The sequence below is a fragment of the Cervus elaphus genome, chromosome 18 (assembly GCF_910594005.1).
Source record: "Cervus elaphus chromosome 18, mCerEla1.1, whole genome shotgun sequence".
Classification (NCBI taxonomy): domain Eukaryota; kingdom Metazoa; phylum Chordata; class Mammalia; order Artiodactyla; family Cervidae; genus Cervus; species Cervus elaphus.
Window position 1 is genome coordinate 48690264 of NC_057832.1, and position 15063 is coordinate 48705326.

Here is a 15063-nt window from a genome sequence, read left to right on the forward strand (position 1 = left end):
ACTTTAGTAAAGTGAGTTTGGTAGTAAATTTGGCTTGCATTTCACCTTGCATTTCTTTATCTTGGTTCCCTGTGTAAATATATTCTACTTTGCATGGGTTTACAGATTAATCAGTGTCTCATGGGGCTTCTCTGGTGGCTCAGCAATAAAGAATCTGCCTGCAGTGTAGGAGACCTGGGTTTGATCCCTGGAGGAGGGCATGGCGACCCACTCCAGTATTGTCTGGAGAATCCCATGGACAGAGGAGCCTGGTGAGCTATAGTCCATAGGGTCACACAGAGTCAGACACAACTAAAGTGACTAAGCAACAGCAGCAGCAAGTGTATAATGACCCCACATTTTGAAATTAAGGATTATACAGTTTATTAATGCTCACTGCATTCTTCTTTCTAATGATTTATTCTTTTCGGTCCCTAATTTACAAATGCTTAAGGATATATACTAATGCATCAGTAGGCAAGTAACAGTGGTCACTATAACTCGGATCTTAATCAGTTTCAGAAGTATTTCAGAGAAAACCATGCATAGGGTTTACTCATGTTTACATCTGGTTTCTAATACTGTCAGATGTTTTGTCAGTTAAATTCATTATTACAAACATGTCGAGGAGCTGCTCACATTTTTATTTCACTAATTATTGCAAAAATAATTTAACTATATTAGATTATTTTAAAAGAACAGATCCACTTTGAAATTTCTTTCATAAACATAGTTTGTGTCTGAAGAGAATATTGGTCATGGAATATAATTTTTGAACACAAGTTTGCATTCTTATTTGGCATAATCCCTTCATATCTCGCTGCACAGAAAAAGTTAGTGACATAACATGTCTGCGTAAGAAGTGGTGCTTAGATAACACGAAAGATTTTTCTTAATCACTGCTTCTCTTCCTCCTAGTGAGGTTTAGCTCAGCTGTCCCACTCCATCAAAGATTTTGCACTCTCAGAAGTATTTTCTATGATAGTTTATAAAAATTTAGTGATCTAACTTACTTCATAAAGAAAATTATAAGAAACACGGTGGAGAAATTACACTCCATGTTCTCTCTGTATAGTGACATCTACTGGGCTTTAGCTCACAGTGATTTTTAAGCAAGTACCTGCTCATTTTATGGAGGTAGAAGCTCATTTCTCCCCAAGTACAAATATCTAGTTAACTGTGATCCAGAGAAATAATTTTCACTTAAACATCAACGTTAGTTCCGGAATTTAACAAGGTTACCTAAAGGTAGTGCTGGAAATATATACCCTTGATGTCTAGATGCGTAAACCTCTATCTGTTGGCATAATTCAAAACAGGCTTCCTCTACACAACTGTGAAATAATTTCTTATAATTATGTTTTGGGAGTATCCCGGAAGGTAGGGTATTGTATATGAGTGAACGTGGAGAGGTCGACAAAGTTACTGCTTTAGGGACATTAAGGAAGCACAATAGGAAACAATACCCATTAAAAGGATAAACTTCTGCGATGAGACTGTTTTATGTCGACCGGTTTTAGAAAATGTTCTACAGGAAAAGGACGAGACTCATGCCTTTTAAAACCCCATCTACTTGCCTTAAAAGGATGCTGTGATCCTTTTCTGGCCAAAACTGCTTTGCACTTTGATATTTAAGGCCAAGCTTAAACCTGAATGCCTTCCCAGAGCAGCCGGTAACAAACAAAAACCTTGGAACACCCTGTAAATTGCTCACTCCACGGCGGAGTGAGAAAGGAGCAGAGTTGTTTAGTTGGCCCCCTAGCCTGCTGCAGCACATTCCTGGATCTCGAGGGCAGCGTGTCCCGGGGTCGCCCCGCCCTGGCGGCTCCCCGCCACCCGCCCGCGGGCGCGCTCTGGGTGGGGCCTCGCGGCCGGTGGAGATGCGGCCGAGCGCGCTGGGCGGGTGCTGTGAGCTGGCTGGGCGGCGCGCCGGGGCAGCCGGAGCCGCGCGCCGCGTAGCTGTAATCGGACACCCGAGCGCTCGCCCTTGCGCCGGCCACTTTCCATTCACTCCCGAGTGCTTGATTGAGCGACGCGGAGCAGGGCTCCGGGTGCCGCGCCGCTTCAACGCTGAGGATTCCTTTACAAAGGAACTCAGAAGGCAGGAAAGAAAGAATTTCATCGCTGGGACGCCCTAGAAATTACGGTCTTTTGGGAAAAGGGCTAGAAACGAGGATCCAAACCTGTAGCGCATTGACGACTTTTCCGCGCTGATCTCTTTCCGCCTCGGTAAGCTGGATTCGTTGTTTTCAGCATTACAAATTTAGCAAAATACAACTTTGGATCTGTGTATAGACTTTTCACACATCCGTGTTCTCAAATCTGGACATTTTCTTAAGAGCGCGTGTAGTTTGTCATGGAAGTGTTTCCCTTGCAGAGAGCCTGACTGGAATTGTTTTTTTAGGTTATGACACCTGCGGAGAGTTTAAAGTTGAGTATCCCTGCCTTCTAAGGCAAAATTACTGGAGAGAATTTTATAAGAGGCCTTTTATTACGTGTTATTAGTGTTCAGTCACTACAAGTGAAAACAATAAGCATCGTGTCTTAAGTGTTTGAGTTAAAGGGAAGAAGTCCTAAAATATGAAGGGCGGGGGCATGTATAAGATACTTGACTTTCCCTCACTTCTCATCTCTGGATGGCTTGAAATCACGTTGCTCTTTATACTCACTCCACTTGACCTGTCATTTCATTTCCAATGTTATTTTTTTGCAATTTGTGGCGTATGTTGCTTTCATGGGGACATATCAGATAAGATATTGATAATAGCAGTAATTTAAAAATGTGTAATTATTAGCCTGCTTAATACAGAGACAAAGGTTAGGCATATTTATATATTTGGGGGGAGTGAAATTTAACTATAAAGTCAGCAAAACCAGGGAGCAAATTACTAAGGGAAAATCACCCTATAAAATCGGTTTTCTTTCAAGTTAATTTAGGGATGACAAGGTGAAGAGGTTGTGGAAGCAGGAAGAAAGTGTTTCTTTTGAAAATTACCAACACAAACATCTCTAGGGTTCCCTCCATCTGTGTGGTAAAAGAAGCATAGAATTTTTTTTTTCTACCTCTTATATGTACCACCTAAGAAATCAATAAGTTTTGTTTACAGTGGCATGTTCAGTTTAATTGTTCCTTTGCTTTTGTATTACTGAAGCTTCTCTATTGCTTCTGTACTGTATTACTTCTCAAATTTTAGTGGCATTTCTTTATTGAATAACAATACAGATTTTAATTTTAAAACAATAAGATTTTAATTTTAAAAGCCACATAATATTGAAGATCAGTATTGTTGTAACCTGTAAAAATAGATTAAACTCTGTCATGTCATCTCATTGTATAATTGTGTTAGACTCAAAATGATTTTTTTTTTTTAATGGTCCTGAGTTTATTTTGCATATTGTGGCTACTGGAGCTCCTATAGATTTGATGTTACACATTCCGTGATCTCTAGTGTTCAGACATTAGTTAATAGCATGTATCAGTTATATAGATATGGTTTTAAACAGTAATACCTGTCTCTCTGATTTATCTTTTGAAATTTTGACAGCCCACTTTCTTGTTGATTTATTTTAAAAAGGCATTGAGGTTCACTGGATTGCTCACCACTAAGTCATTGGTTTGAATTTGGCACAAATTCATGGTTACCTCATCTACATCATTTAACAGCTGTATGGTCATCTGTATAACCTGGCAGATAACTAATTCCAGTGATATAAGTGATCAGGAATTGAGCACTGGTAGATTTTTGTGTAGAAATATCATTTCAGAAATGGTTACTCCAAAGAGCTAATGAGTGTGTGGAAGTGAAATTTTATGTGAGATTTTTCTCCTGCTACTATATTTATGTAGAAAGAGAAGTTTTCATCTGTTAATACCTCTTGGCACCATTCTCAAGTCTTTTCAATGTAATGTGTTTTTTTGTTGCTGTTGTTTAAAGAGAATAACAAGTTTAAATATTGGTTTTTCCTTTGGGAATTGACAACATTTTCCTGGCTGCTTTGTTTAATATTTACATTATTTTGCTGGATGATGAAATAATTTCACTTTTAACAGACTTCCAGACACAAATGAAATCAAATCCGAATTTTCACATGTAAGACAGAAAGTCACAGCACCTCCTACTGTTTGCGTGACTCTAAAAGTTCAGATATGTCTTTTGTGAATAAGGTGCTGTCTAGATTGCTGGTTTTGCGTGTATGGGTGGGTGTGTGCTCCTAAAATGTCAAGTAAAATATAACTTATTATCTTTATTATAAAGGTATTTTCCCTTGGATATTAACTTGCAAATCTGAAGAAATGGCATTCCAGGCAGTGTGCATCTTGGTTGGAGTATTTGTTTGTTCTACCTATGTGAAAGGATCGCCTCAGCCCCAAGCAAGAGTTTACTTAACATTTGATGGTAAGAAAGTTGACAAACAATCTGAGAGAAATGTTGAAGTCTTTTTTTTTCTTAATCCAGGTACAAAAATTAGTAAAGAGAGTAAAATAATAATTGAGTATTGATTAGCGTTAAAAAATGTCTACTGGATTGCTTTTTGGATGATGTGGCTGTTTTAAACTATTGATTCACAGACAAAACTCTCTATTTCATTTATTTATGAAAATGTTTGAAATGGATTCTGCCCTTTTTGAAGTTTCTTCTGTGTTTACATGTACATGCATGAGGAGATGGTGAAGAATTCAAAGCCTAAGATCTTTAAGCTTAGTAGTCACTGAACTTTGATGAGGAACACCCCTTATGTGGTACTTCTCATCAATAGAAAGAGCCATGCAGGTTTAATTATTGAAATTTTTTCTAATACATTTTGAGCCTTAAACTAAAAACTGGGTCTCTCCATACATTGTTCTAATGGTGTTCTTCTATTTCCATGAGGAGATCCTGAGGTTGGCAAAGTCTCCTGATTAATTGAAAAGGACCTAAAATAATATGCTTTTGATTGCTATTGTATGCATATGCTCTCTTCAGAAGCTTAGGAAAACAAGTGTGATTTCAAATATTCACGAACATGAAAGGCATATTAAGGTCCTCTGAGGGAATGGTTTGCCAAATGTGTGCATGAGCTTTAATGTATGTAATTCAAAAGACTTGGATGATTTTGGTCATCACGTAACCCAAAATAATTGGACAGATGGAATAAGAGATGGATCAGGAAGATCATCTTGCCAGTCAGAGTCATTTATATCTTTATTGCTCCTTTCAGCTTTATCTCTGCATAAACGTTAGTGTCACTGGGCATATTTTCATTCATTTGAGAAACAGTATACTGTCAGGCCTTATATAGCCATGTGCCTTTGAAACTCTGTTATCTTCCATTTCAAACAGCAGTATGACTGACACTTATGACTCAAATGGCTATCTTTTTTCTTAGTTTCTTAAATCACCAGTGCTTTCCCCAGGGTCATCACAAGCACTGAAGGAGCCTTATTTGGAACTTAGAGTGTGTGAGCTTCTAATTGTTTCCTTAGCTTCTGAATTAGCCATTCCCCTCAAGAACCCATGGCTATTAAGCTAAGTTGGAAAGAAAAAAGACCTTTTGAAATGTCTGTTTTTTTTTTTTTTTTAAATTACTAACACATCTTGCTGGCTGATTTCACCTCTTCTTCCAGGATGAAAACTGTGAATTGTTGTTGTTGTTTACTCACTAAGTTGTTTCTGACTTTTTTACAACCCCATGGACTATAGCCCACAGGCTTCTCTGTCTGTGAGATTTCCCAGGCAAGAACGCTGAAGTAGGTTGCCATTTCCTTCCCCAGTGGATCTTCCAGACCCAGGGATCGAACCTGCATCTCCTGCATTGCAGGTGGATTCTTTACCACTGAGCCACCAGGCAAGCCCTAGAGCTATGAATTACCTAATCAAGTAAAAAGTAAAGGCATTAAGGAGCAGTGCAGTTCCCTCCCTGTTTTCTATATTTCTCTAGTGTATAGGAAGAAGACATGGCAACCCACTCCAGTATTCTTGCCTAGAGAATTCCATGGACAGAGGAGCCTGGTGGGCTGCTGTCCACGGGGTCACACAGAGTCGGACACGACTGAAGTGACTTAGAATGCATGCATGCATAGGAAGATGAAGTGATCACATAGATTAGGTATCTAAACCTGCTTTCCATTACACTGAAACTAATTAAAAAATTTTAAACTGAAGCTTGAGCTTGAATATGTAACTGTTAAAAACAAGTTTGTCACTAGAGATAATTCATCAAGTCTGTTTTTGAAAAGACAGTTACATTTTATCTTTTAAAGAGGAAACTAAGTAATACAGTCTTTTAAAACCAGACTTCAGTATTGTATAGGATAATGACTACTGTCTACAACATGACTGGAAGTTATGATGGACTTTTTAAAATACTGCATATCTAAAATTTTAAGTGCTCTGAAATTTAAAAAAATTCTTATAGAATAATACTTAATTTATAACATATGCAGAATACAGCATGATTAGATAAGCTAATTATCTGAAAATCTTATAATTCCTATTTTATTCTTCCCAAGAGTCTTCTTGGAAATAACTAGATAGAATTCACTTAATTTGGATACTGTTTTAAAAAGTTACATCAACAAGGATAATGAAATCCCACAATTTCTAAATTAATAACAAAAAAAACTTCCAAAAATGAACTATGTAATAGGGAAAGTATCTTGAGCAAAACCAGTTGTTTAAATGTATTAATTTTAATCATTCAGTTCAGTTCAGTCACTCAGTCGTGTCTGATTTTTTGCGACCCCATGAATCACAGCACGCCAGGCCTCCCTGTCCATCACCAACTCCCGGAGTTTACTCAAACTCATGTCCATCGAGTTGGTGATGCCATCCAGCCATCTCATCCTCTGTCGTCCCCTTCTCCTCCTGCCCCCAATCCCTCCCAGCATCAGGGTCTTTTCCAATGAATCAGTTCTTTGCATCAGGTGGCCAAAGTATTGGAGTTTCAGCTTCAGCATCAGTCCTTCCAATGAACACCCAGGACTGATCTCCTTTAGGATGGACTGGTTGGATCTCCTTGTAGACCAAGGGACTCTCAAGAGTCTTCTCCAACACCACAGTTCAAAAGCATCAATTTTTTGGCACTCAGCTTTCTTCACAGTCCAACTGTCACATCCATACATGACCACTGGAAAACCCATAGCCTTAACCAGACGGACCTTTGTTGGCAAAGTAATGTCTCTGCTTTTTAATATGCTATCCAGGTTGGTCATAACTTTCCTTCCAAGGAGTAAGCGTCTTTTAATTTCATGGCTGCAATCACCATCTGCAGTGATTTTGGAGCCCAGAAAAATAAAGTCTGACACTGTTTCCACTGTTTCCCCATCTATTTCCCATGAGGTGATGGGACCAGATGCCATGATCTTAGTTTTCTGAATGTTAAGCTTTAAGCCAACTTTTTCACTCTCCTCTTTCACTTTCATCAAGAGGCTTTTTAGTTCCTCTTCACTTTCTGTCATAATGGTGGTGTCATCTGCATATCTGACATTTTTTATATTTCTCCCGGCAATCTTGATTCCAGCTTGTGCTTCTTCCAGCCCAGCGTTTCTCATGATGTACTCTGCATATAAGTTAAATAGGTCATAGTAATTTTCTTAGCTGATTTGACTGTACCTGCTTGAAATCCTGTTCCAAATTTCTTATTACCTAAAGTGTCTCAGTGATCTTATTATGATTTGTCTGAGTATCACACTGAATAGGTTACTAAAGATATAGAACTTTTGTACAGGGTTGACATTTATACTTTCTTTCATTTATTAATATTTTAAAATTTCTGAGTGACCCATTAGAAGAATCCTTTCAGTTTTGTCTTACTGCCCAGTTAAAAACACAGTCAGTTTAAAGGTGTGTGAAGTAAGAGATCTCTTCTCCCATACACATTCTGTCCCTTCTTGTGGTGGTGGGGTGATGGAGTCATAGCATCTGGGAAACAGTGACTTACAGATTTGCCTTCCCTATTGATCTAGCACAAGGTCAACCAGATGGTTGTCACTTCTAGGGGAGAATATACTTCAGGTGTTATTAAATAATTATGTGCGCTGGATAAATCTTGAATGTTAAAAGAACTGTTATTCCTATTAGATACAGTGTTTCATAAAATTTTATGCCAAATACCTTTTCAAGTGAATAAAATGTTCATGCAGATTATTTTTGTTTGAATTGAATTTTTCTTGAAAAAACCCAGTAGTTTATGGATTCATATTTCATAACATTATTGTCATATTCTTTCCAGAAAATCTCTAGGACCAATAAGGTTCATAAGGAAAAGCAAGGCTATGTATGTAAATAGACAGAACTTGTTTTGCTTGCTAATATTGTGTTGAAGTTAATGTTCAGTCACTCAGTCATGTCTGACTCTTTGCAACCCCATGGACTGCAGCTCACAAGGTTCCCTGTCCTTCACTATCTCCCAGAGCTTGCTCAAACTCATGTCCATTGAGTCAGTGATGCCATCCAACCATCTTGTCCTCTGTTTTCCCCTTCTCTTCCTGCCTTCTATCTTTCGCAGCATCATGGTCTTTTCCAGTGAGTTAGCTCTTCACATCGGTGGCCAAAGTATTAGACCTTCATCTCTAGCATCAATCCTTCCAGTGAATATTCAGGGTTGATTTCCTTTAGGATTGACTGCTTTGATCTCCTTGCAGTCCAAGGGACTCTCGAGAGCCTTCTCCAACACCACAGTTCAAAAGCATCAATTCTTTGGCACTCAGCTTTCTTTATGGTCCAACTCTCACATCCATACGTGACTACTGGAAAAACCATAGCTTTGACTCTACAGACCTTTGTTTACAAAGTAACATCTCTGCTTTTTAATATGCTGTCTAGGTTTGTCATAGATTTTCTTCCAAGGAGCAAGCATGTTGAAGGACGTTCCCTCTATTCCCACATTTAATATTTCTTGTAAATGAATGTTGAATTTTGTCAAATACTTTTTGTGCATCTGTTGGAGACAATCAGTTTTTCTGGTTTTTCTCCTTCATTTTGATACTGTGGTATATTATGATGATTGTTTTGCAGGTATTGAACCATTGTTACTTCCCTAGAATAACTCCCAATTGATTATGGTGCATGCTTCTGTTAAAGTATTGTTGAATTCTGTCTGCTGATATTTTGTTGAGGATTTTTGCACCTATGTTCATCTGGGATATTGGCCTATAATTTGTGTGTGTGTTTGGTGTCCTTCATGATAGATTTTCATGGCTACCCACTCCAGTATTCTTGCCTGGAGAATCCCTTGGACAGAGGAGAAGAATGAGAAGAATGTTTATTCTGATGCTTTTAGATAGAATGTTCTATATGCATCTGTTAAGTCTTTCTGGTTTAATGTTTGGTTTAAGTCTGATTTCTGTTGATTTTCTGTTGGGATGATCTATTCATTGTTTAAGGGAGATATTAAAGTTCTCTCCTATTATATTGCCATCATTTTCTCCCTTTAGGACTGTTAATATTTGCTTTATATATTTAGGTACTCCTATTTTGGATGATTAAATATTATAAATATTATATCATCTTGTTGGTTTGATACCTTTATCATATAATGACCATCTTTGTTTTATTTTTTACATTCTTGCTTTAAAGTCTATTTTGTCTGATATAAATATATCTACCCCAACTTTCTTTTGATTTCCATTGGCATAGAACATCTTTTTTTTCATCCCTTAACGTTTAGTGTTATGTATGCCTTACATCTGAAATCAATCTCTTGTAAGAAACATGTAGTTGGGTCTCGTTTTTAATCTATTAAGCCATTCTGTGTGTTTTGATTGTAGAATTTATTCCATTTATGTTTAAAGTAATATTAAATAAGTATGTATGATTTTTCTATTACTAATTGTCTTCTCGCTGTTCTCTCTTCCTTTCTTCTCTTATTTTCTTCCCTTGTGCATTTGTTGTTGTTGTTGGTTTCTTTTTTTATTGCTTGATAGCTCTTTTCTCCAATTGTTATTGGAGTATAGCTGATTTACAGGGCTTCCCAGGTGACTCTGTTGGAAAATCCATCTATCAATGCAGGAGACACGGGATATGCAGGTTTGATACCTGGGTCAGGAATATTCCCTGGAGGAGAGAATGGCAACCCACTGCAGTATTCTTGCCTGAAGAATCACATGGACAGAGGAGCCTGGCGGGCTACAGTCATGGGGTCACAAAGAGTTGAAATGACTGAGCCATTCAGCACACACATCACAGTTGATTTACAGTATTGTACTAGTTTCTGTCACATAGTGCGTTAAATCAGGGATATGTATACATGTATGTACTCTTTTTTTTCCCTTAGGTTATTTTCCCATATAGGCCATTACAGAGTATCTTCCTTTGTGTTTTGAAGACTTTCTTTACTGTTATGCTCAGATTTTTTTCCTTATCTTTTACGTAGCAGAGAGATTTTTATTTTCATATGTTTTCTTGTTACCTGTTGGTTCCCTTTCTTTTCAGCTTAATGAAGTTCCTTTAAGTTTTCTTATAGGGCCAGTTTATTGGTTGTGAACTCCTTTAGTTTTTTCCTGACTGGAAAACTTTTTTCTTTCCTTTGGTTCAGGATGATAACCTTGTGGGTAGAGTATTTTTGGTTGGAAGTTTTTTGTTGTTGTTTTTTTTTCCTTTTCACCTTGAATATATCACTCTACTCTCTTTTGTCCTTGAAAGTTTTTGCTGAAAATTCTGCTGATAAGTCTTATAGGGACCCTGTTATATGTAACAAGTTGCATTTTTTTTCTTTCTTGCTGTTTTTAAGATTCTTTTGTGATCTTTAAATTTTGACCGTATAATTACATTGTGTCATTGTGTGGATCTCTTGGGTTCTTCTTATTTGAAACTTTCAGGGATTCTTGGATCTGGATGTCTGTTTCCAAAATAAGGGAAGCTTTCAACCATTATTTCTTCAAATAAATTTCCTGCCTTTTCTCTCATTCTTGTCCTTCTGGGACCCTGGTTAAGCAAATGTACTTCTTTTCATGTTGTCATACAGGTACCATAAGCCATCTTAACTTTTTAAAATTCTTTTCTTTTTTTTGTTTGTTTAGTTTCCCAGTTTGGGTGAATTCCACTGCCCTGTCACCAGATTACTGATTCTTTCTTCTCTTTCATCTTGTCTGCTGTTGAACCCCTCTACTGTATTTTTCAGTTCAGTTTTTATATTCTTTAATTCTGAGACTTCTGTTTTGTACCTTATTATCTTTTCTGTATTGTTCAGGTTCTCACTGTCTTCATCAGTCTTCTTCTAAATTCAGTGAGCATCTTTATGACTTGTGCTTTGAACTGTTATCAGATAAATTTCTTGTCTCCATTTAACTCAGATTTTTTTCTGAGGTTTTATTTTGTTCTTTGTTTGGAGCATATTCTTGTTTCCTCATTTTGCTTGACTCTTTGTTTCTGTGTATTATATGAAATAGCTACCTCCCTCAGTATTGAAGGAATGGTCTTATGTAGGAGATGAACCTTAATTGTTCAACCTTGAACTAACATTTGCTTGTCTCTCAAACTTCTGTGATTGTCTGAAAGTGTGAAAGTGTTTAGCTCAGTTGTGTCTGACTCTGTGACCCAATGGACTGTAACCTCTGTCCATGAAATTCTCCAGGCCAGTGGTTTGCCATTCCCTTCTCCAGAAGATCTTCCCAAACCAGGGATCAGACCCTGCTCTGCCACATTTCAGGTGGATTCTGCAGGCCTCGTGATTGTCTGAGGAAGCCTTGTGATTGTCTAAGCAGTCTGATTCATTCTTGATGGATCACAGATGAGGATGTAACAATGGCTATGAGAGTTTCATAGCAAGGGATCTCAGGGAGAACCTAGTTTCAGGCTGATTGGAAGACTATCCTCATGTAGCAGCTTTTGAAATATGCAAATATATACAGCTCTGTGGGACCACAATTTTAAGCCCTGCTGTCCTCCAGACCAGGTGATATGAAGGTGTCCTCTGGATGACAGTCACGAAACTCAGGGCTCCAAACAAGTATATAAACTATTTTTTGGTAGGTACTAGTTAGCTGAAGTGAGGCCAGAGGAGAGTACAACCATGGCATTCTCTGGCCTACTTTCCCTGAGAGCACTTCCATAGCCTCTAGTGTGTGACAAATGTTAAGTCTCCCCCTAAGACTTGAAACTCAAGAAAATAGGTCTCTCTCTGTCTCTCTCTTTTTTCTTTTTTTTTTTCATAGAAAGTCGGGTTGTGTTTCATTATTCTGTGTCTGTTCAATGCCCTGGGTGTGGTAGCCTCCCAAGAACTGACTCTGATTGTTTCAGTGCAAAAAGCTCGCCAGGCCACCAAGCCAGGTAATCAGGGTGCATCTTCTGTGTGGACTGGGCATACCTGCTGGCTTTAGTGAACCAGCAGGAAGGCACAGGGCAAGTCCCAAATGCCAGAGATATTGCAGCGCAGCAGGAGAGTGCTGTGACTGTTTGTGCCTGCTGGCACTAGCCAGGTAGTGGGGAGGACACAGAAAATGTCACTCACCAACACCTCAATCCCCACAGAGAGTCCCAGCAGTCCACTACTCCTCCCCTGCACCGCCCTCCCTGCCCTGCTTCCGACCCCAGCAGATGCTTTAAGATTGGCAAAAGAATTTCCTTTACATGTAGACTAGGAACTTTTTAAGCTGTTGCTTTTTTGCTGAGTCCCAAGGCGAGTTGTCTATAAGTCTTTAAATAGCAGAATCTAGGCTCCAACAGCCTTTTGGAGCCTGAACATAAGCCCCTGGAAATAAGTCCCTTGGTTTCAAAGCCAGACATTACGGGAGTTCATGTCTCCTATGCAAGTCCCGAGGGTTGGGGTGCTTGATATGGGGCACAAACCGCTCACTCCTCAAGGAGAAGTTCTATATTTGTGAGCTCATTGTGGGCTGCTGTACCAGAGATGGATTTTTTGGCAAGAAAACATCTCTGCCTGTCCTGCCCCTTTTATCCTTTGAGCTGTTTACCTAGTTTCCAGATCTGTTTTTTTTAGAGGGAATCATTCCTTTTGTAGTGGAAGATTTGGTTGTGTTCTTGTGAGATGGTGAGTTCAGGATCTTCCTATGTTTCTTGGCTTGAACTGACCAAATTCAATTCAGGTCAGTTGCTCAGTCATGTTGGATTTTTTGTAATTCCATGGACTGCAGCACGCCAGGCTTTCCTGTCCATCACCAACTCCTGGAGCTTTCTCAGACTCATGTCCATTGAGTCGGTGATCCCATCCAACCGTCTCATCCTCTGTTCCCTTCTCCTCCTGCCTTCAATCTTTGCCAGCATCAGTGTCTTTAACAATGAGTCAGTTCTTTCAATCAGGTGGCCAAAGTCTTGGAGCTTCAGCTTCAGCATCAGTCCTTCCAATGAATATTCAGGACTGATTTCTTTTAGAATTGAATGGTTTGATCTCCTTGCAGTCCAGGGGACTCTCAAGAGTCTTCTCCAACACCACAGTTCAAAAGCATCAGTTCTTTGGAGCTCGGCTTTCTTTATGGTCCAACTCTCACATCCAGATATGAGCAGGAAAAAACATAGCTTTGACTAGACAGACCTTTGTCTGTAAAGTAGTGTCCCTGCTTTTTAATATGCTGTCTAGGTTTGTCACAGATTTTCTTGCAAGGAGAAAGCATCTTCTAATTTCATGGCTGCAGTCACCATCTGCAATGATTTTTAATCATGTTTTTAATTTCTTTTATTAAGTACTGACTTATTTAGGAGTGTTACACTTCTTGATAAATTTACCTCTTTTCCATTATGAAATATCTCTGCTTATTCCTGGTAGTAATTTTTGTTCTGAAATGTAATTTGTCTTAATGTAACACTTTCATTTTTCTGGTATTCAGTGGGGAAAATATTGGTTATGATTTCAGTGCCCTTGAGGAAATTTTTAATAAAATATTATGAAAAACATTTAAACAAATATTTTTGTGTACATAAATGTATGGATATTAGATTGGCAATGTGGTATAATGAGAACAGTGTTTACATGGAAATAAATATTTCAGGGTTTTCAACCCTTACTTCTTCAGTAATTAACTCTGAAACTTTGTCAGGACCTCAGTTTCCTCAATCAGGTACAAAAAAATTTGTACTAAATTGTTTCTAAGACCCCTCACTATATCCCTTGCTAAAATTGTATGATATTTTAGCTTAGTTTTATTTTATAAATATAACCTCCTTTGAGTAAGAACATTTTGTGTGAAGGACCTAGGCAAGTGGAAGAAAAGAAACCTAAACAATTTTTTAAAAATTCATGGGTTTTATTACCAGTTTTAAATCATAGTTGTTTGCTCCTTTCTGGGTATGCTGTATTGGGGTGTTTACTTAATTTTCCTAATCCAGAATTTTATAGTCTATAACATGATGATGCTTCTTCATAAAATCAGTTTGAAAATTAAAGGAGTTAAGTTCGTGAAGTGTTTTATGTTGTATGTAGTGTTCATTCTATTATAATACATGAAGGCTTGCATGAGTTATAGTTTGTAAATATGATCTTCATTTGGCCTCCTCTGGTGGCTCAAATGGTAAAGAATCTGCTCCAATGCAGGAGACCTGGGTTCAGTCCCTGGGTCAGGAAGATCTATGGAGAAGGAATGGCTAACCAGTCCAGTATTCTTGCCTGGAGAATGTCATGAACAGAGGAGCTTGTCAGGCTACACTCCATGGGTTTGCAAAGAGTCAGACACAACTAACTGACTAACACAACAACATGATCTTCATTTGTACTATAATTAATTCCACTCCAGTTGGCATAGAGACTGCTATTTGTTATTGCTCAATAAATGATGAATTAACATAAGTTTTGATACCCATTTACCACTATACCTCCACAATCAATAAAGCTTTGGCATAGTACAATCACTATTCAGTGAATTTTAATTTTTTTTAAATGATAGATACCAGGTAAAATGCAATAGATACTCATTTCTTCATCATAGCACTAGAATACAAACAGCATGAGAGAGGAATTCACACAAATGAATTTAGATCCATCCCCTGCTATGCAGGTGATGGTCAGGTATTTTCTGATGGTGGTTTAGTCGCTAAGTTGTGTCTGACTCTTGCGACCCTGTGGACTGTTGAGCTTCTCTCTCCATGGAATTCTCCAGGCAAGAATACTGGGTTGCCATTTCCTTCTCCAGGGGCTCTTCCCGACCCAGGAATC

General features: G+C 38.2%; 1 protein-coding gene across 1 annotated transcript in view; it reads left to right on the forward strand.

Annotated features, from left to right (window-relative positions):
* The first annotated feature begins 1970 nt into the window (after nucleotides 1-1970).
* The window catches only part of SEMA3C (semaphorin 3C), a 197328-nt gene continuing 184235 nt past the window's right edge, over nucleotides 1971-15063 (forward strand). Inside the window, exons 1-2 of the mRNA XM_043872373.1 lie at nucleotides 1971-2208; nucleotides 4236-4376. Of these exons, the coding sequence (XP_043728308.1) occupies nucleotides 4274-4376 (103 nt within the window). The 5' untranslated portion in view covers nucleotides 1971-2208; nucleotides 4236-4273. The remainder of the gene's footprint in view (nucleotides 2209-4235; nucleotides 4377-15063) is intronic.